The sequence below is a fragment of the Phyllobates terribilis genome, unplaced genomic scaffold (genome assembly GCF_046119375.1).
Source record: "Phyllobates terribilis strain yellow unplaced genomic scaffold, ASM4611937v1 Scaffold_8__6_contigs__length_399053987, whole genome shotgun sequence".
Taxonomy (NCBI): Eukaryota; Metazoa; Chordata; class Amphibia; order Anura; family Dendrobatidae; genus Phyllobates; species Phyllobates terribilis.
This window is the reverse complement of record NW_027362768.1, coordinates 396579328-396606111: the sequence shown is the minus strand read 5'-3', so window position 1 is coordinate 396606111 and position 26784 is coordinate 396579328. Positions and strand designations below refer to the sequence as shown.

General features: G+C 51.6%; 1 protein-coding gene across 7 annotated transcripts in view; it reads left to right on the top strand.

Moving 5' to 3' along the window:
• LOC141157680 (plasma membrane calcium-transporting ATPase 2) overlaps positions 1-26784 on the top strand; it is a 513073-nt gene that overhangs the window by 187094 nt on the left and 299195 nt on the right. For all 7 annotated transcript variants that reach the window (XM_073645226.1, XM_073645230.1, XM_073645228.1 and 4 more), the window contains 4 exons: positions 20515-20729; positions 20819-21061; positions 25646-25887; positions 26091-26325. In XM_073645226.1, the coding sequence (XP_073501327.1) occupies positions 20515-20729; positions 20819-21061; positions 25646-25887; positions 26091-26325 (935 nt within the window). The remainder of the gene's footprint in view (positions 1-20514; positions 20730-20818; positions 21062-25645; positions 25888-26090; positions 26326-26784) is intronic.

The following is a 26784-nucleotide window of genomic DNA, read 5'->3' as shown; positions in this document are numbered from 1 at the left end:
GCCTGTCATGGTTCCTCTGTGCCTCTTCTGTCTTTAGGGCCTGTAGTGGTGGTGCAGAGCCTGTCATGGTTCCTCTGCACTTCTTCTGTCTTTAGGGCCTGTAGCAGCGGTGCGGAGCCTGTCATGGTTCCTCCGTGCCTCTTCTGTCTTTAGGGCCTGTAGCAGCGGTGCGGAGCCTGTCATGGTTCCTCCACGCCTCTTCTGTCTTTAGGGCCTGAAGCAGCGGTGCGGAGCCTGTCATGGTTCCTTCATGCCTCTTCTGTCTTTAGGGCCTGTAGTGGCGGTGCAGAGCCTGTCATGGTTCCTCCGTGCCTCTTCTGTCTTTAGGGCCTGCAGCAGCGGTGCGGAGCCTGTCATGGTTTCTACGGGCCTCTTCTGTCTTTAGGGCCTCTAGCAGCGGTGCAGAGCCTGTCATGGTTCCTTCGCGCCTCTTCTGTCTTTAGGGCCTGTAGTGGCGGTGAAGAGCCTTTCATGGTTCCTCCGTGCTTCTTCTGTCTTTAGGGCTTGTAGTAGCGGTGCGGAGCCTATCAAGGTTCCTCCGCGCCTCTTCTGTCTTTAGGGCCTGTAGCAGCGGTGCGGCGCCTGTCATGGTTCCTTCACACTTCTTCTGTCTTTAGGGCCTGTAGCAGTGGTGTGGAGCCTGTCAAGGTTCCTCCGCACCTCTTCTGTCTTTAGGGCCATTAGCAGCAGTGCGGAGCCTGTCATGGTTCCTCCGTGCCTCTTCTGTCTTTAGGGCCTGTAGCAGCGGTGCGGCACCTGTCATGGTTCCTTCGCGCTTCTTCTGTCTTTAGGGCCTGTAGCAGTGGTGCGGAGCCTGTCATGGTTCCTCCGCGCCTCTTCTGTCTTTAGGGCCATTAGCAGCAGTGCAGAGCCTGTCATGGTTCCTCCGTGCCTCTTCTGTCTTTAGGGCCTGTAGCGGCTGTGCGGAGCCTGTCATGGTTCCTCTGTGCCTCTTCTGTCTTTAGGGCCTGTAGTGGTGGTGCAGAGCCTGTCATGGTTCCTCTGCACTTCTTCTGTCTTTAGGGCCTGTAGCAGCGGTGCGGAGCCTGTCATGGTTCCTCCGTGCCTCTTCTGTCTTTAGGGCCTGTAGCAGCGGTGCGGAGCCTGTCATGGTTCCTCCACGCCTCTTCTGTCTTTAGGGCCTGAAGCAGCGGTGCGGAGCCTGTCATGGTTCCTTCATGCCTCTTCTGTCTTTAGGGCCTGTAGTGGCGGTGCAGAGCCTGTCATGGTTCCTCAGTGCCTCTTCTGTCTTTAGGGCCTGCAGCAGCGGTGCGGAGCCTGTCATGCTTTCTACGCGCCTCTTCTGTCTTTAGGGCCTCTAGCAGCGGTGCGGAGCCTGTCATGGTTCCTTCGCGCCTCTTCTGTCTTTAGGGCCTGTAGTGGCGGTGCAGAGCCTGTCATGGTTCCTCCGTGCTTCTTCTGTCTTTAGGGCTTGTAGTAGCGGTGTGGAGCCTGTCAAGGTTCCTCTGTGCCTCTTCTGTCTTTAGGGCCTGTAGCAGCGGTGCGGAGCCTGTCATGGTTCCTCCACGCCTCTTCTGTCTTTAGGGCTTGTAGTAGCGGTGCGGAGCCTATCAAGGTTCCTCCGCGCCTCTTCTGTCTTTAGGGACTGTAGCAGCGGTGCGGCGCCTGTCATGGTTCCTTCACACTTCTTCTGTCTTTAGGGCCTGTAGCAGTGGTGTGGAGCCTGTCAAGGTTCCTCTGCATTTCTTCTGTCTTTAGGGCCTGTAGCAGCGGTGCGGAGCCTGTCATGGTTCCTCTGTGCCTCTTCTGTCTTTAGGGCCTGTAGCAGCGGTGCGGAGCCTGTCAAGGTTCCTCTGTGCCTCTTCTGTCTTTAGGGCCTGTAGCAGCGGTGCGGAGCCTGTAATGGTTCCTCTGCACTTCTTCCGTCTTTAGGGCCTGTAGCAGCGGTGCGGAGCCTGTCATGGTCCCTTCCCACTTCTTCTGTTTTCAGGGCCTGTAGCGGCTGTGTGGAGCCTGTCATGGTTCCTTCGCGCTTCTTCTTTCTTTAGGGCCTGTAGCAGCGGTGCGGAGCCTGTCATGGTTCCTCCTTGCCTCTTCTGTCTTTAGGGCATTTAGTGGCTGTGTGGAGCCTGTCAAGATTCCTCTGTGCCTCTTCTGTCTTTAGGGCCTGTAGCAGCGGTGCGGAGCCTGTCATGGTTCCTTCACACTTCTTCTGTTTTTAGGGCCTGTAGCGGCTGTGTGGAGCCTGTCATGGTTCCTTCGCACTTCTTCTTTCTTTAGGGCCTGTAGCAGCGGTGCGGAGCCTGTCATGGTTCCTTCGTGCCTCTTCTGTCTTTAGGACTTGTAGCAGCAGTGCGGAGCCTGTCATGGTTCCTCCGTGCCTCTTCTGTCTTTAGGGCTTGTAGCAGCGGTGCGGAGTCTGTCATAGTTCCTCCACGCCTCTTCTGTCTTTAGGGCCTGTAGCAGCGGTGGGGAGCCTGTCATGGTTCCTCCACGCATGTTCTGTCTTTAGGGCTTGCAGCGGCAGTGCGGAGCCTGTCATGGTTCCACCGCGCCTCTCTCTAAGTCTCTCCAATAGGCAACATCTTCCATACTGCCTCTCAATGGTGAATACCACTCTAGTGGGCTTACCTGGTCCGCAGGCTCAGATACCTGTTTTCAGTCGACAGTCCTTGGCACTTGACCCAGTTCACCAAGTGTCTCATATGTCAACATCACGGGTCTCCTCACTTCTCGAGTCGACATCCTCCTGGTGGGTTGTTCCTCAGATACCACGGGTTCTTCAGTCACAGGAGTTTCTTCCTCCGCACTCATTTCCCGTGCTTCCTCAGATGCTCTTGGAGCTGCCTCTGTAAGTTCCTGTACTTCTGAGTCACTTGTTTCTGCACGGTCTGGTAATTCCGCTCCTCCTGAGTGTCGATCGGTCTCTTCAAGGGCCGGTGTTCGTTCATCTGATCTGAATTGGACTTCATCTGTACTCCTTGGTACGAACTCTGGAGTCTCGGGACTTAGTTCACTCTCCTGAGGATGGTACATCCCTCTCCTTGCCGGTCTGAGAAATACAACAGTGTATTCTTCTCCATCGGAACTTTCAAGGTAACTATCCACCTCTGGAGCTTCAGTCTGTGGTGGTCCCTTAGTCGATCTCGGACGATGTCGGTCTACTTCTGGGAAGTCTTGTTGTGGTGGGAGATAATCACAGGGTAGTAGTAAATTCCGATGGACTATTCTGGTTTTCTTGTCTCCCGTTTCCAATCGGATTTCATACACTGGGCTGTCATCAGCTTTCCTCCTTACGAGCACATACACCTTGTCTTCCCAGTATGATTGAAGTTTTCCTGGACCGCCTTTCTCACATACGTTCTTGACTAGCACCCGGCGTCCCGGTGCCAATTCTGCTCCATAACATTTTTGATCATAGTACTCCTTACGCTTGCTCTGTCCTTGCGTAACCACTTTGGACGCTATGTTGTATGCCTCTGCCATCCGTTCCTTCCATTTCCGAGCGTACTCTGGATACGTTCTGTAAGTCTCTGACACCGGAGTATCGAACATGATGTCGATTGGCAGCCTTGGCGATCGTCCATACAATAGGAAGAAGGGTGAGTAACCCGTTGCATCGCTCTTTGTACAGTTATGGGTTGTACCACTTTTTACAGAGAACTCTTCCAGTCTTTCTTCTCATCAGCTGTTAAAGTGCGCAACATCGACAATAATGTCCGGTTAAAACGTTCCACTTGTCTATTACCCTCTGGGTGATCGGGCGTTGTATGGGATCTCTGAATTCTACAGTACTTTCCTAGCTTGGCAAAGAGCTGGTTCTCAAATTCTCTTCCTTGGTCGAGGTGTAACCTCGTAGGGAACCCAAACCTCAAAGCAAAATCATTGAAAATCTTCTCTGCTGCTGTTCAACCTGATTTATTGGTGGCGGCATATGCTTGAGCAAATCGAGTGAAATGGTCTATCACCACCAAGATGTATTCGTAACCACTAGTGTTGAGCGAGCACTAAAATGCTCGGGTACTCGAAGCGAGCATTTTTGTGGCGGCAACCCCGACAGTCTGTAGAAAGCCTAAAACGTGCCCAAAACAATAGTGACAGTGCTCAAATGACATGGGGACAGCATGGGGATCGCCCCAGGAAGCATTTCTGACCCCCAGGTCACTGCTGTCAACAACGTGGTCAGAGGTATTACGCCACTTTTACGGGCTCACAATAAAACGTTCAAAAACGAAACTGAAACTGTTTTCCTGTGAAATATGTTAAGGAAGTTCCTTTCCAGGGTAAAGACTTGTGTATAAGGTAAAATAAATAACCCCCAAAAAATACTCCTCCACACCTTGGGCTATGTTCACAAGTAGCGTTTTTGATGCATTTTTGCACTTTTGTATTGCTTTCAACCGTGACAAATGCATTCACCGGGAAATGTCATTTTAACATTTTACAATCTTATCTGGCCATGTGCTGTGTGACACATGCATACAGTGCTGAAAAGACATGGGAACAGCATGGGGAAGACCCCTGGAAGCATCTCTGACACCCAGGTCACTGCTGTTACGGATCCTGGTGGTGGACCCTCTGTGCCCCGTGCAAGGAGGGACCCAGAGGGGCGTGACTAAGTATCAACTCAGACCGACCCTGGTCGTACGGCGGCTAACGACTCCGTGACCAGGGAGGGACCGAGCAGAGGGTCCAGGTGCTACTCTGGGGACGACCTTGTAAGAGGGCAGATAGCTCCCACGGGTCAGCAGACTGGGACTGACCGGTATAGCGGATGGACACAACAGGCAGGGAGAAGTCTCTGGATAGTAGACAGGTGGTCAAGGCACGTGACGGCAGAGCAGGTTGAAGTCTCTAGGTAACAAACAGGTGGTCACGGCAAGTGACAGCAGGAGCCTCCAGGTAGGCTATGGCAAGTGACGGCCAAGCAGGCTGAAGTCTCTATGTTAGCAGGCGGGTAGTCACGGCAAGTGACAGCAGGAGCCTCCTGGTAGGCTTTCAGGTAATGGGCTGGTAACAGGCAAGTGCTCCCAGGTGAGCGGGCTAGCAGGCACGGCAGGTAGCAGGCAGGTAACTGGCAGGTGCTTCCTGGTAAGCAGGCGGACTTGCCCATAGACAGACTGGCGGGTAAAACGGAAGGCAGACTGTCGGGCTGGAGAGTAGTCAGGTTGGCGGACTGGAACAGTAGTCAGGCTGGCAACAGGACCTGAGGGCTGAAGCAGAGGTAAGTATGCTGTACATCAACTTTTGCTCGGGCACCTCAATTTTGGAGGAGGTGCCTTATATATGGGAGGTCCTCCGGCTATTGGCCGGGGACTCCCTAGGACGGCGCGCGCAGCCCCTTTAAGAGGGAGGGAGTGCACGCGCGCGCACCCTAAGCACAGTGCCCGGGAAGCAGCGCGCGCCGACAGCAGCAGCAAGAAGAGGAGTGCTGGAGGACGCCGCGCGGGGAGCGAGGAGGTGAGAGGGACGGCGTCTCTGCCGGGCAGGGGGCAGAGACGCCGATGCTACAGTACCCCCCCTTTGCGCCCCCTCTTTTTTAGGCCAGAAAGAAATCTTTCAAGGAGAAGCGGGGCGTGGATGTTCTCCTTGGGTTCCCAAGTTCTCTCCTCTGGGCCAAACCCCTTCCAATCCACCAGAAAAAAGGTTTTTCCTCTTACCCTCTTGGTGGCCAGAATATTCTCTACCTCAAAAACGTCCTAAGCGGAAACCGGGGCAGGGGAAGTACCTGGATTGTTGGAAAAAGAATTAAAGACAACTGGTTTGAGGAGAGATACATGGAAGGAGTTGGGAATCCGTAAGGTGGCTGAAAGCGTTAACTTGTAGGCCACTGGATTGATTTGTTTAAGGACTTCAAATGGACCGATGAACCAAGGACCCAACTTGTAGGAGGGTATTTTGAGCCGAACATGTTTGGAGGAGAGCCAAACTTTGTCTCCCGGACGGAATTGAGGCGGATCCAGACGTCTTTTGTCAGCAAATCTCTTCATCCGCTCGGAGGACTGAAGAAGTGCGGACCTAGTATTCTCCCAAATGGTGGAAAATTCGCTGACCAGAGACTCCACGGCAGGGTTGTCCACGGAAGCGGAGACAGGAAACGGAATCCGGGGATGCTGACCATAGACTATAAAGAATGGGGACTTGGAAGAGGATTCGCTCTCATGGTTGTTGTAGGAGAATTCAGCCCATGGTAGGAGATCCACCCAATCAGTAAGTTGAGCATTAACAAAGTGCCGGAGGTAGCCGGTAAGGATCTGGTTGATCCGCTCCACTTGACCATTGGACTGTGGATGGTAAGCGGAGGAGAAATCTAGGGTGACATCCAGCAGCTTACACGTAGCTCTCCAGAAATGTGAGGTGAACCGAACCCCACGATCTGACATGATGTGGAGGGGTAGACCATGGAGACGGAAGATATGAAGGAAGAAGTCCTTAGCTAGCTCTGATGCAGACGGGAGACCAGGCAGAGGGATGAAGTGGGCCATTTTAGAAAAACGGTCGGCGACCACCCAAATGACTGTACAACCGGCAGAGACAGGGAGATCTGTAATAAAGTCCATAGCAATGTATTGCCACGGGGCATCAGGTACGGGAAGAGGTAGGAGATGGCCGGCTGGTAGATGTCTGGGAACTTTGTTGCGGGCACAAGACGAACAGGCTGAGACGAAGTCTACCACATCCTTGCGCAGGGTAGGCCACCAGTAATGTCGGGTAATGAGCAGGAAGGTCTTTTTCTGGCCAGCATGGCCAGCTAGTTTAGATGAATGACCCCAGTGAAGAACCTTCTTCTGATCTGGTACTGCTACAAACGTCTTACCGGGTGGAAGACGAGTCAGATCCAAGGGGGTTCATAGGCTCCTCCTCTTGATCGGAGGACAGGAAGGATCGGGACAAGGCGTCGGCTTTGACATTTTTGTCCGCCGGGCGGAAATGTAGGACGAAGTCGAAGCGGGCAAAGAACAAAGACCACCGGGCCTGAAGCGGATTGAGTCTTTGGGCATTTTGGAGATATGCCAGATTTTTGTGATCTGTATAGATGATCACCGGGTATAGAGCCCCTTCAAGCAAGTAACGCCACTCCTCCAGTGCCAACTTGATGGCTAACAATTCTCGGTCTCCAATGGAGTAGTTGCGCTCAGACGAGGAGAAGAGTTTGGAGAAGAAGCCGCAGGTTACCATTCTCCCGGATGAGGATTTTTGGGTGAGCACCGCTCCGGCTCCGGAGGAGGAAGCATCAACCTCCAGGAAGAACTGTTTGTTGCAGTCCGGACGGTGCAGTACTGGGGCAGAGGAGAAGGCTTGCTTTAAGGAAAGGAAGGCCTCCTCAGCTTCGGGCGACCATACCTTGGGATTTGCTCCCTTACAGGTGAGCGCAGATATGGGAGCAGTCCGGGAAGAGAAGTGCAGAATGAAGAGACGATAGTTGTTGGCGAAGCCCAGGAATCGCTGAATCGCCTTCAACCCCTCCGGACGGGGCCACTTTAGGACAGCAGAGAGCTTCTCAGGATCCATTCGTAAGCCTGTCTGGGAGATGACATAGCCCAGAAATGGAAGAGAGGTCTGCTCGAAGAGGCACTTCTCGTATTTTGCATAGAGGTGGCTCTGCCTGAGCCTAAGCAGGACCTGACGAACATTCCTCCAGTGTGTGGGAAGATCCGGAGAGAAGACCAAGATATCGTCCAGGTATACCACCACGCAGGAGTAGAGAAGATCACGGAAGATGTCATTGACCAATTCTTGGAAGACGGCGGGAGCATTGCAGAGACCGAAGGGCATCACACGGTATTCATAGTGACCGTCCCGGGTATTGAATGCCATCTTCCACTTTTCTCCTTGACAGATACGGACCAGGTTATACGCTCCACGTAGATCCAACTTGGAAAAGATCCTGGCGCCCTTAAGGCGATCAAACAACTCGGAGATGAGCGGCAGGGGGTATTTGTTTTTTACCGTGATCTGATTGAGTCCTCTATAATCAATACAGGGGCGTAGCGAGCCATCCTTCTTCTTGACAAAGAAGAATCCGGCTCCAGCCGGGGAGGTAGATTTCCGGATGAATCCCCTAGCCAGATTCTCCTCAATGTATTCAGACATGGCCTGGGTTTCGGCCACCGACAACGGATAAATACGCTCACGGGGTGGAGTGGCGCCAAGTACCAGGTCGATCGGGCAATCATATGGCCTATAAGGTGGCAGTGTCTCTGCTTCCTTTTTACCGAAGACATCCGCATAGGACCAGTAAGGAGCCGGAAGACCGGGTAAATTAGCTGGGGTAGGTGGTGGATTAGCCGGGCGAACCGGAACCAGGCAGGTCCTGTGGCAGTCCTGACCCCACCGGAGTACTTCACCGAATTGCTAGTTCAGCACGGGTTCATGTGTCTGGAGCCAGGGTAGACCTAGCAATAGGGAGTGGGAGAGTCCGGGTAGCACATGGAAGGAGATTTTCTCCGAGTGCAGCATTCCCACCTGCAGGGTTATGGGTTCAGTGACGAGCAGGATGGTCATCGAAAGGAGTCTTCCATCCACGGAGGCGACAGACAATGGTTCAGCCAGAGGTTTGGTGGGAATCCGGTATCTCTCTACCAGGGACTGGGAAATGAGGTTTCCAGCAGCTCCAGAATCCAGGTGAGCAATTTCAAAGTGACAGTTTTCACCCCAGGAGATAGAGACGGACAAAGTCAGGGTTGGAGAGGGCTTACTTTTGCCTAGGACGACCTCTCCAAGTGGTCCTAGACACTGGCGTTTCCCGGCTTCTCCGGGCAGGAACGGATGAAGTGCTCCTTACAGCCACAATAGAAACAGCTTCCCTCGGCTCGGCATGACTCTTGGCGAGATTTGACCATCTTGGTCTGGTCGATCTGCATAGGTTCGGTCGAGTACGCCCGGGGAGTGACTGGTTGAGAGGCAGGTCTCTGTAAAGTAGGAGCAAGGCGGGAAAACTATCTGTCCCGAGTAGTCTCTTTGGTACGTTCTTGGAACTGGATGTCAATCCGGGTAGCTAGTGACACCAGGTCATCCAGGGTGGTAGGAATGTCCCGACCGGCTAACTCGTCCTTAATCCGACCGGAAAGACCCTCCCAGAAGACAGACACCAGAGCCTCGTTCTCCCAGGCAAGCTCAGAAGCGAGGGTACGGAAACATATGGCATATTGGCCCACGGTGAGACTCTCTTGGCGGAGACGTAGCAGAGAGGAGGCACAAGAATTTTTCCGTCCTGGTTCATGGAAGACTTTCTGGAAAGCAGCGAGGAAAGACGACAGGTCGGACACCAGGGGATCCCCTCTTTCCCACAGGGGATTTAGCCATGCCAGTGCCCCCCCAGTGAGATGGGACATGATGAAGGCAACCTTGGCCCGATCGGAGATGAACTGGTATGCCAAGAGTTCAAAGTGCAGGGTGCACTAGTTTATGAAACCCCGGGCTAAAGCGGGGTCGCTAGCAAAACGTGGAGGCGCCAGGAGCCGAGGTCCATAGCCGGGTGCCATAATGGGACTGGATTGTGGTGCCGCAGGAACAGGCACCACTGGACCGGAGATAGACACAGACGAGTCAGACAATGCGCCTAGGCTAGAGTTATCAGACCATAGAAAGGACAGGACCGATTCCTGTTGAGCTCTCTGACGTAAGACTTCCTGGTGCAAGTCGAAGATTGCGGGGGTCTGGGGGCCACCGGGTTCCATGGCCCGAGCAAACTGTTACGGATCCGGGTGGTGGAACCTCTGTGCCGCGGTGCAAGGAGGGACCCAGAGGGGCGTGACTAAGTATCAACTCAGACCGACCCTGGTCGTACAGCGGCTAACGACTCCGTGACCAGGGAGGGACCGAGCAGAGGGACCAGGTGCTACTCTGGGGACGACCTTGTAAGAGAGCAGGTGGCTCCCACGGGTCAGCAGACTGGGACTGACCGGTATAGCGGATGGACACAACAGGCAGGCAGAAGTCTCTGGATAGTAGACAGGTGGTCACGGCACATGACGGCAGAGCAGGTTGAAGTCTCTAGGTAACAGACAGGTGGTCACGGCAAGTGACAGCAGGAGCCTCCAAGTAGGCTTTCAGGTAACAGGCAGGTAACAGGCGAGTGCTCCCAGGTGAGCGGGCTAGCAGGCACGGCAGGTAGCAGGCAGTTAACTGGCAGGTGCTTCCTGGCAAGCAGGCGGACTTGCCCATAGACAGACTGGCGGGTAAAACGGAAGGTAGACTGGCGGGCTGGAGAGTAGTCAGGCTGGCGGACTGGAACAGTAGTCAGGCTGGCAACAGGACCTGAGGGCTGAAGCAGAGGTAAGTATGCTGTGCATCAACTTTTGCTCGGGCACCTCCATTTTGGAGGAGGTGCCTTATATATGGGAGGTCCTCCGGCTATTGGCCGGGGACTCCCTAGGACGGCGCACGGCCCCTTTAAGAGAGAGGGAGCGAGCGCGCCCTAAGCACAGTGCCTGGGAAGCAGCGCGCGCCGACAGCAGCAGCAGGAAGAGGAACGCTGGAGGACGCCGGGTGGGGAGCGAGGAGGTGAGAGGGACGGCGTCTCTGCCTGGCAGGGGGCAGAGACGCCGATGCTACAACTGCCTAAAAGTGTGCCCATCAGAAGTGATCTTTGCCGCATCAGAAGATGCAGACTTGCATGAAAAAAAAAAGATTTTTCCTGGCCCCTGAGACCGGGGGATAAGTCCAGCAATTTGAGCAGCAGCAGCACACAGGACTGTAATGCAGTGTTTGTTGGTATAACCACTGCGTGTCCTATACAGCCTGCCTGCCTGATATCTGGGATGGATATTAGTCCTCAGAAGGACTGTGTGTTTGATCTGGCAGCCTTTACAGACCCTACACTAGCTATTTCTCAGTATAAATCTCTCCCTAGCTCAGCAGCGCTGTCCCTACACTGTCTGATCCGGAGCAACTGTGTCCAAGATGGCGGCGCCCGGTTTTAAATACTCGAGGTGACGCTGTGCGGCCAGCCAATCACTGTAATGCCCACAACCAACATGGCTGCGGCATTACAGAGACTGGCTGGCAATCCCTGCATGTTCATTGGCTCTGTAAAGAGCGCCAAACATGCAGGGTGGAGACCCGAGCTCCCGCCCAAGTTACCTCGAAAATGCTTGGTGCTCGCCGAACATCCCGAGTAGTGAGATTCTCGGGTGAGTACCGAGCAGTGTCGAGCATGCTCGCTCAACACTAGTAACCACCCTTGCACGTCTCGAGATGTAGAAAGTCTATTGAGACCATCTCAAGCGGATACATAGTTTGTGTAACATACCTGGCGGCGTCCTTGCATAGTGGTCCATTTCCCACTGTGCAGGAGCGCGCACTTGATCTCCTGTCCGGAATGTCTCTCTGGCTTCCCTCCATGCTGTCTGTTTGTGTCTGTCTCTGCTGCTTAAGGGCGGCGCCCGATCACTTCCTGCTTTTTGTACCTGCTGTGGGTCACACCCCTTGTGCGTCCTCAGCCTATTGCTGTCTGACACTTGGTATATAGCTCAGCAGCTCCCTTCTATCCCTGCCTGAGCATAGTGTTTTCCTTCAGTGTGTGCTTGCACTCTGAAGGTGCCAGGTCCCGTCTTTGTTTCCTTGTCTGCCTTTCCTGGAGGCTGTATTTCCAGGCCTGTCTGAACTTAGTCCTGTATGTCTCCTGCTTTGCGGTATTAGTTCCCGTGTTTGAACTAAGTCCTGTATGTCTCCTGCTTTTTGTATCAGTTCCCGTGTCTGAACTGAGTCCTGTATGTCTCCTGCTTTTTGTATCAGTTCCCGTGTCTGAACTGAGTCCTGTATGTCTCCTGCTTTGCGGTATCAGCTCCCGTGTCTGAACTGTGTCCTGTATGTCTCCTGCTTTGCGGTATTAGTTCCCGTGTCTGAACTAAGTCCTGTATGTCTCCTGCTTTGCGGTATTAGTTCCCGTGTCCGAACTGAGTCCTTTCTGTGTTCTCTTGTCTGTCCTGTCTGAACACGCTCCTAGCCTGTTCCTCCTGCCTTCTAGGGGCCGATTACCTAGACCCGTTCCTGTATCTTGTCTGACCTGTCTGTACTCGCTCCTAGCCTGTTCCTCTCGCCTTCTAGTGGCCGATTTCCTAGACCCGCTCCTGTGTCTGGTCTGTCCTGTCTGAACACGCTCCTTGCCTGTTCGTTCCGCCTTTTAGTGGCCGATTTCCTAGACCCGCTCCTGTGTCTGGTCTGTCCTGTCTGAACACGCTCCTTGCCTGTTCGTCCCGCCTCTCTGGGGGCCGTATTCCCAGACCCGCTCCTGTATCCCTCTGCAGTGTCGGTCTCCTCCGTACACTCAGTTCCAGTCTGAACTCTCTCCTGTCCTTTACCTGTTTTGCCTCTATGTCCGTTCCCTTCCTTTTTCTGCAGAGTCTGAACTCGTACCTAACTCCTGCTTGTTGTCTCTGCAAGTACTGTGTGAGTATCTGGCTCTGTCTTTTCCCTTCCTGTCTGTTCCGTGTGAACAGAGCCCTGTCCTCCCTGCTCAGCCTTGTCTGCACTCTAGCTGTGCTTGCCTGTAACCCTCTGCCTGTATTGTTCCTGAGTCCCGGTGTGTACTGGGTCCTATCCCGCCTGTGTTCCTACCTGCTAGTGCCTCCCTGTCTGCACTCTAGCTGTGCTTGTCTTTACCCCCCTGCCTGCATACCCGCCTGCCTGCATACCAGTCGTGCCAGCCTACCAGCCTGTTCCTGTATTCCCCTGTGTGGGTCAACAGCCGTGTCCGGGGTCTGTCCTGGAGTAGCACCTGGTCCCTCTGCTCGGTCCCTCCTTGGTGCACTGGCGTCGTATGCCGTCGTGCGACCCTGGTCGGATCGGGTGAATACTTAGTCACGCCCCTCCAGGCATTCACTCTCCGGCACGGTCCAGTGGAATCACGACCAATCCCACGCACACGCCGCTTAGCCCGGGCGTGTGCATAACAGCATGCTCAGGCCATGGTTCCCGTTGAGCCCCACGGCCTTCGCCCTCTGAGAAGTTTTCCAGCGAATATATGCATTAAAATAAATAAATAATTTTTTTTTCTCTTAGCTGAGTTCCAGGCGAAATTACGCACCGTCCAGATGGATCTATCAGCTCTCGTTCCTGCGGATCCGCCACGTTACTATGGGGATCCAAGACAGTGTCGTGCATTTGTGGAGCAATGCATGCTACACTTTAAGGCCTACCCTCTCTACTTTCCTTCCGATTGGGCTAAAGTGGCCTTTATGATGTCTTACCTGGCGGGTGATGCCTTGGAATGGATCAACCCCCTATATGAAACACAGGATCCGATCCTCCGGGACCTAATGGCCTTCCTGGTGGCCTTTCTAATGGTCTTCGATGATCCTAACCCGGAGGCTCCTGCTGAAGCTTCACCTCCCAATATCCCGGAGCAGCCCCGATGGGTAATGTGTGTGGGTAGCGCAATAGTCCTCCAGCCCAATGAGACTACTGCCCACCCAGAATCCTCACAGGGTGACTACGCTTTCCGGAATACTTCTCTCAACCTCAAGAGGCAGTCCAGACGTGCTAGACGTAGAGGCAAGCCGTCACGCCAGGGTCTGTCCTCCCTGAGACCTCCTGACCCCAACCTTGAAGTCCCTACTGAAGCTTCATCTCCCTGTATCCCGGAGAAACCCCAATGGGTAATGTGCGTGGGTAGTGCACCAGTTCTCCTGCCCGAAGAGACTTCTGCCCATCCAGACTCCACACAGGAGAACTTCCTGCACCCGGCATCAGATGCTTCTCTCTCTTTAACCGGTGTGCATGTCCAAGGATGCTCCAAAGCTGTGGTTACCTCTGAGTCTGTGCACCTCTACTACCTGGCGGAGGATCCCCTGTTGCCTCCTGAATCCTCCGGGATACCACTCGATGACAAATGGAGAGAGACTTCTCTACACCCGGTACTCAATACTTTGTCCGCTTCGTCCTGTGAGCCTGACAATGGGTACCCCAAAGTGGTAGTTACCTCCGAGTCTCTACACCCCTCCGACCAGGCGGAGGATCTCCAGTTGTCTCCTGAACCCTTCGGGGTGCTACCTGGTAACGAAAGGACAGAGACTCTCCTATACTCTGTACCTGATACCTCGCTCGCTTCGTCCAGTGAGTCCAACCTAGTGTACTCCGAAGCAGAAGTTACTCCCGAGTCTCTACACCCCTCCGACCAGGCGGAGGACCTCCAGTTGTGTTCAGAACCCTTCGGGGTGCCACCTGGTGGTGAATGGACAGAGACTTTCCTATACTCGGTACCCGATACCTCGCCTGCTTCCTCCAGTGAGTCCAACCTAGTGTACTCCGAAGCAGAGGTTACTCCCGAGTCTCTACACCCCTCCGACCAGGCGGAGGACCTCCAGTTGTGTTCAGAACCCTTCGGGGTGCCACCTGGTGGTGAATGGACAGAGACTTTCCTATACTCGGTACCCGATACCTCGCCTGCTTCCTCCAGTGAGTCCGACCTAGTGTACTCTGAAGCAGTTGTTTTCTCTGAGCCTCTGCACTCTTCTGACCCGGCGGAGGACCTCCAGTTGTTTCCTGAATCCTCCGGGGTACCACCAGATAACAAAGAGACAGTGACTTTTCCTCATTATGTACCTGATAACCCGTCTATTTTTTCCTGTGAGCTTGACAAGATGTACCTCGAAGCAGAGATTACCCTCAAGTCTCTGTCCCCCTCCAACCCAGTGAACGACTGGTCCTCGAATTCCCTGCGGAAGATTCTGGCAGGTCTGAAGAAGAGGGGGCGTAAGGGGGGAGGTACTGTAACATACCTGGCGGCGTCCTTGCATAGTGGTCCATTTCCCACTGTGCAGGAGCGCGCACTTGATCTCCTGTCCGGAATGTCTCTCTGGCTTCCCTCCATGCTGTCTGTTTGTGTCTGTCTCTGCTGCTTAAGGGCGGCGCCCGATCACTTCCTGCTTTTTGTACCTGCTGTGGGTCACACCCCTTGTGCGTCCTCAGCCTATTGCTGTCTGACACTTGGTATATAGCTCAGCAGCTCCCTTCTATCCCTGCCTGAGCATAGTGTTTTCCTTCAGTGTGTGCTTGCACTCTGAAGGTGCCAGGTCCCGTCTTTGTTTCCTTGTCTGCCTTTCCTGGAGGCTGTATTTCCAGGCCTGTCTGAACTTAGTCCTGTATGTCTCCTGCTTTGCGGTATTAGTTCCCGTGTTTGAACTAAGTCCTGTATGTCTCCTGCTTTTTGTATCAGTTCCCGTGTCTGAACTGAGTCCTGTATGTCTCCTGCTTTTTGTATCAGTTCCCGTGTCTGAACTGAGTCCTGTATGTCTCCTGCTTTGCGGTATCAGCTCCCGTGTCTGAACTGTGTCCTGTATGTCTCCTGCTTTGCGGTATTAGTTCCCGTGTCTGAACTAAGTCCTGTATGTCTCCTGCTTTGCGGTATTAGTTCCCGTGTCCGAACTGAGTCCTTTCTGTGTTCTCTTGTCTGTCCTGTCTGAACACGCTCCTAGCCTGTTCCTCCTGCCTTCTAGGGGCCGATTACCTAGACCCGTTCCTGTATCTTGTCTGACCTGTCTGTACTCGCTCCTAGCCTGTTCCTCTCGCCTTCTAGTGGCCGATTTCCTAGACCCGCTCCTGTGTCTGGTCTGTCCTGTCTGAACACGCTCCTTGCCTGTTCGTTCCGCCTTTTAGTGGCCGATTTCCTAGACCCGCTCCTGTGTCTGGTCTGTCCTGTCTGAACACGCTCCTTGCCTGTTCGTCCCGCCTCTCTGGGGGCCGTATTCCCAGACCCGCTCCTGTATCCCTCTGCAGTGTCGGTCTCCTCCGTACACTCAGTTCCAGTCTGAACTCTCTCCTGTCCTTTACCTGTTTTGCCTCTATGTCCGTTCCCTTCCTTTTTCTGCAGAGTCTGAACTCGTACCTAACTCCTGCTTGTTGTCTCTGCAAGTACTGTGTGAGTATCTGGCTCTGTCTTTTCCCTTCCTGTCTGTTCCGTGTGAACAGAGCCCTGTCCTCCCTGCTCAGCCTTGTCTGCACTCTAGCTGTGCTTGCCTGTAACCCTCTGCCTGTATTGTTCCTGAGTCCCGGTGTGTACTGGGTCCTATCCCGCCTGTGTTCCTACCTGCTAGTGCCTCCCTGTCTGCACTCTAGCTGTGCTTGTCTTTACCCCCCTGCCTGCATACCCGCCTGCCTGCATACCAGTCGTGCCAGCCTACCAGCCTGTTCCTGTATTCCCCTGTGTGGGTCAACAGCCGTGTCCGGGGTCTGTCCTGGAGTAGCACCTGGTCCCTCTGCTCGGTCCCTCCTTGGTGCACTGGCGTCGTATGCCGTCGTGCGACCCTGGTCGGATCGGGTGAATACTTAGTCACGCCCCTCCAGGCATTCACTCTCCGGCACGGTCCAGTGGAATCACTACCAATCCCACGCACACGCCGCTTAGCCCGGGCGTGTGCATAACAGTTTGGATGTTGCCCCTCCATCCTCCCACTTCAACCTGGTTAGAAACTGTGTTAGTTCCTGGAGACGTCTTCAGCTTCTTTCTCCCCCAGCTCATCCATTTTTGCATTAATGGCAGCTAACGGTTGCCTGCAGTTATGTGCTTTGGAAATCTGTTCTTCTGACATCTTTATATGTTCTGCTACTGTTCTCAATTCTTCACAGGTTATCTGAAGAAGCAGCTCGCTAATTCTGTCCATTTGTATTTCCACATCCATTGCTGCTAAGGAGTTTTCTTTAGGGCTGGTCCCCTTTAACTGGTGTAGCAGAGTTGAGTTGAGGTGCTGTGCTGCTGTGTTTTTCCAGACACTCTTCCTCTTCTCCCACTACACGATAATTCCCGGTCAGGACTCCCCGTACGGGCCACCAATGTTACACGCACGCCGCTAGGTACAGATAGGGGCGAGACAGGTTACATGAATTCCTTGGAATCCTGGGGGAACTGTTACTTAGGGCGGCCATAGACCATGTGCTGCAGCTTCTCTCAGGCACACAGGGGTATTGACCCTCAGGCACAGACACATAGGTTGTTTCACTTGCTGACTAGACACACTTGACGAGTCCTCATAAACGGTAAAACAGTAGCATTTAATAAGCACAGCCAGTGCCAATTAAGTCTTATGAGCAACAGGCTCCAGTGACAAACAGTACAGTGTCCTTAGCAGCACAGCAGTTCACAGTCTTCCCAGTAGTACAGGACAGCACAGTCCTAATGTAAAGGCACATTAATGAACACAGCATTCTTTACAGCACAGTGAGATGGAGGAGGGGGAAGGGTTTGCTGAGGGAGATGATCCCTGTGACACCATTTCTTCCAGTCCTTATCTTTCTGCCTGACAATACTCTGCACTGCTAGTTCAGGAACTCTACCTGACCTGTGCTTAGCTTCACTCCTGACTTGAATCCTTTTCACTTGCAGGGGCGCTTCTGTGAGATGCAGAACACACACACCACCTTTCTCTTCGGCTCCAGCCAGACAGTAAACAACTTCTCCACAATCCCCCTGGGGCTCTGCTAAAACACTCACCTTCTTCTGTGACTGTGTTAACCAATCTAGTTGCTGGATACTTCTGGAGCACAACACTTCCTGTCTCATGTGCTTGTGTTACTTCTAATAGTTGCTGAATGCTTTTAAAGCGACAGCACTACTTCTGCATATCACACTCTGCAACAGCACTACTTCTGCATGTCACACTCTGCAACAGCACTACTTCTGCATATCACACTCTGTAACAGCACTACTTCTGCATGTCACACTCTGCAACAGCACTACTTCTGCATGTCACACTCTACAGCAGCACTACTTCTGCATGTCACACTCTACAACAGCACTACTTCTGCATGTCACACTCTGCAACAGCACTACTTCTGCATGTCACACTCTACAACAGCACTACTTCTGCATGTCACACTCTACAACAGCACTACTTCTGCATGTCACACTCTACAACAGCACTACTTCTGCATGTCACACTCTACAACACCACTACTTCTGCATGTCACACTCTACAACAGCACTACTTCTGCATGTCACACTAGAAACCTCCTTTAATGCTCCTTACATGTAGTCAGGGTTATCATGGTGTAGACAGGACGAGACACGTCCATGGTCAGGACTGGAAGGGATAATCTGCCCTGGTAAATCTTGTGCCCTGTGTCCTGATGGCCAGGAAACAATGTTCTTGATTGAGTTTCTTTCTTGGTTTCATATCTTACAGTGGCGACCAAAAGTTTTGCCTTTTTTTTTTAAGTTATTGGTTGTTGTGATGCCATTTTCCTGGTGATGAATTGGAAGTGCATGAAGTTGTCATCATCCAAGACCTTAATTTTAACCAAAATGCTTCTGAATATAGGTCTCGTCATTTAATTAAAGAAAACTGACGGCCAAAAGTTTTGCATCTACTATTTATTGATCACAACATAGAGAGTAATTCATTGCTCACAATGCCATAACTTAGTGTTTTGTAGCATTACCTCTTGCTTTAATTACTGCACCGCACCGACGAGACATTGAAGGCACTCAGGTATTCAGGACATCCTGAGGGATCTTGCTCCATTTGCAAACAATTGATCTTTATTGCTATGGGTACGGGCCCCAACTCGTCGCCCTAACTCATCCCAAAGGTGATCTATAGGGTGTAAATCAGGTGATTGGCTTGGCCATTGCAACATGCAAACATTTTTCTTTGCTAACCAATTTTTGACTAAATTGGATGTGTGCTTAGGATCATTGTCTTGCTGGAATCTCCATCCCCTGCCTACTTTGGTTTTACCATGTGGCAGCATTACATTCACCAGTATATCCTTGTACATGGTAGCATTCATATTTCCATCAATTCTATCTAGAGGGCCAATGGCAGATGCAGAAAAGCAGCCCCAAACCATGACATTGCCTCCACCATGTTTCACTGTAGGTGTTTGGTACCTTACATCATTACGATTTCCAATTGGGCGGTATATATAGTGCTGCTATCACTACCAAACAGACCACAACACCTTAGACCAATCTGTCTCTTTCCTTTGTTCTGGTTCTTTGTGGAGATGAAAGGCTTCTTGACTGGACCTCGTGCATTCACCCTACTGCTCTTGGCCATCCACCACAGTTTGGCGACTCACTTTGACCCCATATTCTTCTTTCATTTCTTGCGATATCTGTGCAGCAATTTTATGGACATCAGATATTGACTTTTTCTTAATAATGTGATCGGCTCTGGAGGAAGTTTTCGGTGGTCGTCCACTTCTAGGTTTGCCAGCTGTTCCAGAACCTTCTTTCTCTTTCTTTAATATACGCGACACTTGGCTCTGAGAACAGGTGAATCCATAGCTCCTCTTTTTGGCTTTTGCCGGACTTCACTCTCAGAATAATAAGCTTCCTTACAGCTGGTGATAAATTTGGCTTTGTCGTTGCCATGTTTTAACCTAAAAACACACATAAATAAAGAGAGAATTTTAGGCAAAATTCAACTACCCATGATGAAATATGCAAAACATTTGGCCCAGCAAATGCTGAAAACTAACACATAAAGGGATAAAACAATGTCAGATGCAATTTTCATCCTTATAGTTGACGACCATTTGCTTCCAGTTTACTAAAATCACCAGGAAAATGGCATCAAAACAACCGGAGAGAAGGAATCACACTGTTAAAAAAAATGCTAAACTTTAGGTCGCCCCTGTATTCCACAATGATGATGCTTTATAAGGAATCTGTCAGTAGTGTCGTCTCTCCAGAGCCGTCTAGATGGACATTGTAGGGATCCACTCACATCCAGGCTGCTTGGTAGCGTTCACACAGGGACTAAACTTCTCGTGCAGGAGAGTTTATTACAAGTCTATAAACTTCTAGCGTTAAGTGAACAAAACAAAAACTCCTCCATCAATGTCCCAGTCCTTCACTGGCAGCCTCAAGGAGAAACTGTGCAACATAACCCGGGCCCTCCGTCCTGCACAGTCCTCAATTGAAGAGGTGGCCGCGCTCCACGTCCAGCCCCTGGTGAGCAGCTCCGGTCCCACCTATCTCTATCAGTCATTCCTGAAACCTGCCCCCATCCGGCTCCATTAACCAAACCTCTCAGCACCCTGGAGTGCTGGAGCCTTTCCAGCTGTCACATCGCCGAGGCCTGGTACCTCGGTGACACATCCTCTCCATTTTGGACACCATCTTGCTGCCTGTCTACAACATACAGGCGATCGAAAGCTGAATAATATGACACTTTGATATATTTCATCCGACGTCTTACTACAGAGAAATCCACGGTTTTCTTACACGTAAATGAGCTGTTAGGGGCTATGAGCTTATTATAAATAAAATAGGGCGTTACCAGTGTGAGACATGTAATGACTGGCAGTCTACTTTCCTCTACATGTCTCACACTGGTAATGCCTCCTTACAATTACAATAAACTCTGGAGGCGGAGTCTCAGAGATCTATGCCCCGCCCATAGCTCCTAACAGCTCATTTGTATATAATAAAACCTTGGATTTCTCTGTGATAAGACATCGGATCACAGATATCAAGGTGTCAGGTTATCCAGTTTCCAATCACTTGTGGCCATGTAGACGGCTCAGGGTGGACGATCACTGACAGATTCCCTTTAATGTATGGGGCGCTAGTCATTCACTTGCTCCTTTCTGCTTCTCGCCCTGCAGGTCTGGTCATGTCCGCCATCACAGTCATTATTTTGGTTTTATACTTTGCTATCGATACTTTCGTTGTCCAGAAAAGGCAGTGGTTGCAGGAGTGCACGCCAATTTACATCCAATTCTTTGTCAAGTTCTTCATTATTGGCGTCACTGTGCTGGTGGTGGCCGTGCCGGAAGGACTTCCTCTCGCCGTGACAATTTCTCTGGCATATTCAGTTAAGGTAAGGCTCGTTGTTGATGTAGAGAAGATGACAGAAGGATCCTTCCACGTATGCACAATCTGTCACTGATATCGTAATTGTTATTCCAGAAAATGATGAAAGATAACAATCTGGTCCGACATTTAGATGCCTGTGAGACTATGGGGAACGCAACGGCCATCTGCTCCGATAAGACCGGCACACTGACCACAAATAGGATGACTGTGGTGCAAGCTTACCTTGGAGATGTCCATTACAAAGAAATCCCAGACCCCGATGCTCTTCCTGCCAAAACCTTAGATTTTCTAGTCAATGCCATAAGTATCAACAGTGCATACACCTCTAAAGTACTGGTAATTCCAACCAAATATATCTGTGCCATGTGGGATACATGATGATGGGCAGTGTGAGATGGTTGGATTGATGGGTGGGATTGTGAGACGGGTGGTATGATGGGTGGTGTGAGAAGGGTGGGATGATGGGTGGGATTATGAGCAGTGTGAGACTGGGTGGCATGATGGGTGGGATGATGGGCGGTGTTAGATAGGTGGGATGAGATGGGTGAGATGATTAGTGGTATGACACAGGTGGGATGATGGGCGGTGTGAGACTGGTGAGATGATGGTTAATGTGAGATGGGTGGGATTATGAGAAGTGTGAGATGGGTGGGATGATGGGCGGTGTGAGACGTGTGGGATGATGGGTGGAATTATGAGAAGTGTGAGATGGGTGGCATGATGGGGTGGGATGATGGGTGGGATTATGAGAAGTGTGAGATGGGTGGGATGATGAGCGGTGTGAGACGGGTGGGATGATGGGCGGTGTGAGACGGGTGGGATGAGATGAGTGAAATGATACAGGTTGAATGATGTATGGTGTGAGAAGGGTGGGATGATGACGGGCAGTGCAACATGGGGGGGCAATAAGATGGGTGGGATGATGGGCGTTGTGACAGGTGGGTTGAGATGGTTGAGAAGATGAGTGGTATAACATGGTTGGGATGGTGGGCAGTGTGAGGTGGGTGGGATGATGGGCAGTGTGAGACGGGTGGGATGAGTAAAGCGATGAGTGGTATGATACAGGTGGGATAATAGGTGGTATGAGACAGGTGGGAAGTTGGATGGGATGATGAGGGGCGGTGTGTCAAGGGTGAAATTAGATTGGTGAGATGATGGGCAGTGTGAGATGGGTGGGTTGTTGAGTGGAATAACACAGGTGGAATGATGGGCGGTGTGAAACGGGTGAAATGACTCGGGTGGGATGAGTGAAATGATGAGTGGTATAACACAGGTTGAATGATGGGCGGCACAAGACAGCTAGTAAGGTAGATGGGATGATGAGGGGCGGTGTGTCATGGGTGGGATGAGATGAGTGGATTGAGATGGATGGGATGATGAGTTGTTTGACACAGATAGGATTAGGGGCGGTGTGAGACATGTGGGATGAGATGGGTGGGATGACTTGGGTGGGATGAGGGGCGGTGTGAGACGAGTGGGATGAGATGGGTGGGGTGACTCAGGTCGGATGAGGGGCGGAGTGAGACAGGTTGAATGAGATAGGTGGGATGATAAGTGGTATGACTCAGGTGGGATGAGGGGCAGATTGAGATGGGTGGGATGATGAGTGGGATGAGGGGTGGAGTTAGACAGGTAAGATGAGATGGCTTGGATGACACAGGTGGGATGAGGGGCGGTGTCGGGTAGGATGAGATTGGTGGGATGAGGGGTGGTGTGAGACGGGTAGGATGAGATTGGTGGGATGACACAGGTGGGATGAAGGGCGGTGTGAGACGGGTAGGATGAGATTGTTGGGATGACACAGGTGGAATGAGTGGCGGCGAGAGACGGGTTGGATGAGATTGGTGGGATGACACAGGTGGGATGAGTGACGTGTGAGATGGGTAGGATGAAATTGGTGGGATGAGATGGGTGGAATGAGAACGATGGGATGAGGGGCGGAGTGAGATCGACCGGTAGGATGAGATGGGTGGGATGATGAGTGGTATGTCTCAGGTGGGATAAGGGGCGGTGTGAGACAGGTAGGATGAAATAGGTGGGATGAGGGGCTGCGTGAGACGGGTGGAATGAGAACAATGGGATGAGGGGCGGAGTGAGACCAACTGGTAGGATGAGATGGGTGGGATGATGAGTGGGATGACACAGATGGGAAGAGGGGCGGTGTGAGATGAGTGGGATGATGAGTGGTATGACTCAGGTCGGATGAGGGGCAGAGTGAGATGGGTGGGATGAGTGAAACGATGAGTGGTATGACACAGGTTGAAAAATGGGCGGCACAAGACAGGTAGGAAGGTGGATGGGATGATGTGGGGCGGTGTGTCATGGGTGGGATGAGACGGGTGGATTGAGATGGATGGGATGATGAGTTCTTTGACACAGGTAGGATGAGGGGCGGTGTGAGACATGTCGAATGAGATGGGTGGGATGACTCAGTTGGGATGAAGGGCTGTGTGAGAGGGGTAGGATGAGATTGTTGGGATGACACAGGTGGAATGAGTGGCGGCATGAGACGGGTTCGATGAGATTGGTGGGATGACTCAGGTGGGATGAGGGGCGGTGTGAGACGAGTGCGATGATGAGTGGTATGACTCAGGTTGGATCAGAGTTAGACAGGTCGAATGAGATGGGTGGGATGATGAGTGGTATGTCTCAGGTGGGATAAGGGGCGGTGTGAGACATGTAGGATGAAATAGGTGGGATGAGGGGGCTGTGTGAGACGGGTGGAATGAGAACAATGGGATGAGGGGCGGAGTGAGACCGACTGGTAGGATGAGATGGGTGGGATGATGAGTGGGATGACACAGGTGGGATGAGGGGTGGTGTGAGATAGGTAGGATGAGATTGGTGGGTTGACACAGGTGGGATGAGGGGCGGTGTGAGACGGGTTGGATGAGATTGGTGGGATGACACAGGTGGGATGAGGGGCGGTGTGAGATGAGTGGGATGATGAGTGGTATGACTCAGGTCGGATGAGGGGCGGAGTGAGACTGGTGGGATGAGTGAAACAATGAGTGGTATGACACAGGTTGAATGATGGGCGGCACGAGACAGGTAGGAAGGTGGATGGCATGATGTGGGGCGGTGTGTCATGGGTGGGATGAGACAGGTAGATTGAGATGGATGGGATGACGAGTTCTTTGACACAGGTAAGATGAGACAGTGTGACACAGTGTGACACAGGTTCTTTGACACAGGTAAGATGAGGCGGTGTGAGACATGTGTAATGAGATGGGTGGGAAGACTCAGGTGGGATGGGGGCAGTGTGAGCCGAGTGCGATGATGAGTGGCATGACTCAGGTCGGATGAGGAGCAGAGTTAGACAGGTCGAATGAGATGGGTGGGATGATGAGTGGTATGACTCAGGTGGGATGAGGGGCAGAGTGAGATGGGTGGGATGATGAGGGGGATGAGGGGCGGTGTGAGACGGGTAGTGTCATAGAAAATATTAAGAAAATATTTTCTCTCCCCCTAAAGCCCCTCTCATCCCTCCCTTATCGACCATCTGTCAGAGAAAAAAAAAAGAATCTGTCTCTATGAAAATTAGCACACATAGGAGAAGTGGCTAGTAGGCAAATGCTAGTACTAAAGGGAGCTACTAACCCAATTAACATACGAGTGTATTTTCCAGTGGCACAGGCCTGCGATAAATTAACACCTTGGTGAGGAGGATGCAGCTCGTTTAAGCTTCCAACACTACTCACATTAGCCACGACTTTCCCAGCTGCAAATTCCAGGCTTGCCGGCACCGAAACAAAATATGGAATATTGGGAGTTCTATACTTCCGATAATAATGGGACACATATTTTCAGTGGCAGGGTCAGATAAGGAACAATATGCATAATTTTTCGTAGCTGTATGCCCCTCTGGTGAGCGGTAATGCAAAAGTACAAAATAGCAGACCGCAGCTATGTCATGTGTGGTCTCTAAGGAAAGGTAAATTCATAATTGAAAATATAGTATCACTTTCAGGCTTCTGCGATCAACCAGCGAGAAGTTATCGCAGAAGCAGATATTTTAATAAAACCATAAAGGCGGAGACCACCCACGTGAGGTTATCACAGGGGGTGTGTGGGCTGGTTCCCCCCTTCGACATAAAAGACCCAGCCGAAGGTGGGTCAGTATTCATTGCCATGGGGTATAGATTCTATAAGCAAGGGATCCCGTTCGATAACAGTCAAATCAATTGGAGCGCCTCCCCTCCAGCTAGACTGAATCGTCTGTGCGATCTGTCGAGTAAGTTCTTCATTAATCCTTTTATTTTAAGCAACTGTATATTCTGTACTATAAATGTCTCCTTTTGTAAAACCTTTTGTATATTTTTCATAAACACTGCCTCCCTTTTGGATTAAATATAAAATGTAATAGTCCTGTTTCTTTTGTCCTGTAATCGCTCCTCCCCCAAAGCCATATATGCTAACAGAATGCAGGCGTCCGATCAGGCCTGTATTATATTTTAAAATTGGTTAGTGGTGGCAGCGAATAATATTAATTGGGCTATCGTGAAGCTGACAGTGACCGTACGGGGGCGTATACTCATATTCCATGTGTTGGAATCCGGAGGTGTGTACGCCATACGCTCACTGGTCACTTGCCGATAGCTACGTAGTGAGTAGTCGGGATCATGTGCTCGCAAATCCCTGACGAAATCCTGACAGAGTGACGGCAGCGGTGGGATATTGTGTGATCCCCCGGTGTCATCTCTCTGACGTCCCTGACAGGTAGGATGAGATTGGTGGGATGACACAGGTAGGATGAGTGGCGCATGAGACGGGTGGGATGAGATGGGTTGAATGAGAACGATGGGATGATTAGTGGGATGACTCAGGTGGGATGAGGGGCAGTGTGAGACTAATGGGATGGTGGGATCATATAGCACATAATCTGCCTGCACATGATAATGCGATGATGTTTGTTTGCAGCCTGCGGAGCAAAGTGGTGGTCTCCCGCGACAAGTTGGAAACAAAACAGAATGCGGTTTGTTGGGATTCTTGTTGGATCTGAAGCGAGATTATCAGACAGTGAGAAATGGCTTACCGGAAGAGAAACTCTACAAAGTTTACACCTTCAACTCTGTGCGCAAATCTATGAGCACCGTGGTGAGGCTGGAAGACGGCAGCTTCCGTTTGTATAGTAAAGGGGCTTCAGAGATTATCCTTAAGAAGTAAGTGCACTGTGCTTTCCGCACTGTTGGATCCGGTTGGGTGGGACAAATTGGGTGGGATTTACTCTCCTCTCCCAATACTAAACAGTGAGGTTTCCTTACTGCCCTGTAATGCAGCAGCTACTTTATCTATACTGCAGCTGGAGCCACCAGTGTAGCTGCTGGAAATCAGGCAAATTATTACTGGACTTTTTCTCTTGTAGATGTTCTAGAATTTTGAATGGTGCCGGAGAACCTCGTCTGTTCAGGCCCCGGGATCGAGACGAGATGGTAAAAAAAGTGATCGAGCCGATGGCATCTGATGGCCTCCGAACAATCTGCATTGCTTATCGAGACTTTAGCCAGAGTCCGGAGCCAGACTGGGACAGTGAGAACGATATTGTGACTGATCTGACGTGCATCGCTGTGGTCGGCATCGAAGATCCAGTCAGGCCAGAGGTAAAGTCTGACCGATGCTCCTATGGGTATGCCAGGGAAGGAAGCGCAACGTTGTGCCAGCGCTGCAGCAATCAGAGGAATGCTGCTCCCTACATAGAAGGATAAGCAGAGGAGAGCAGTATGAACGTCAGCCTAAAGTCATCATCTCAGACACTGAGGATGATGAACGGGGCAGAAAATTCAGAATGTGAAGGTCATTAATCATAGAGGGGTGGCTAGACCTTCCTTCACACGGGATGTTTCCCCAGTCATGTAACAAATACCCTGACAAGGGGCTCAGTGCTCATATCCCTCCATTTCCGGTGACTACCTCTTGAAGCTCATCAAGAGAATGCCAAGAGTGTGCAAAGCAGTCATCAAAGCAAAAGGTGGCTACTGTGAAGAACCTAGAATATAAGACATATTTTCAGTTGTTCCACACTTTTTTGTTAAGTATATAATTCCACATGTGGTAATTCA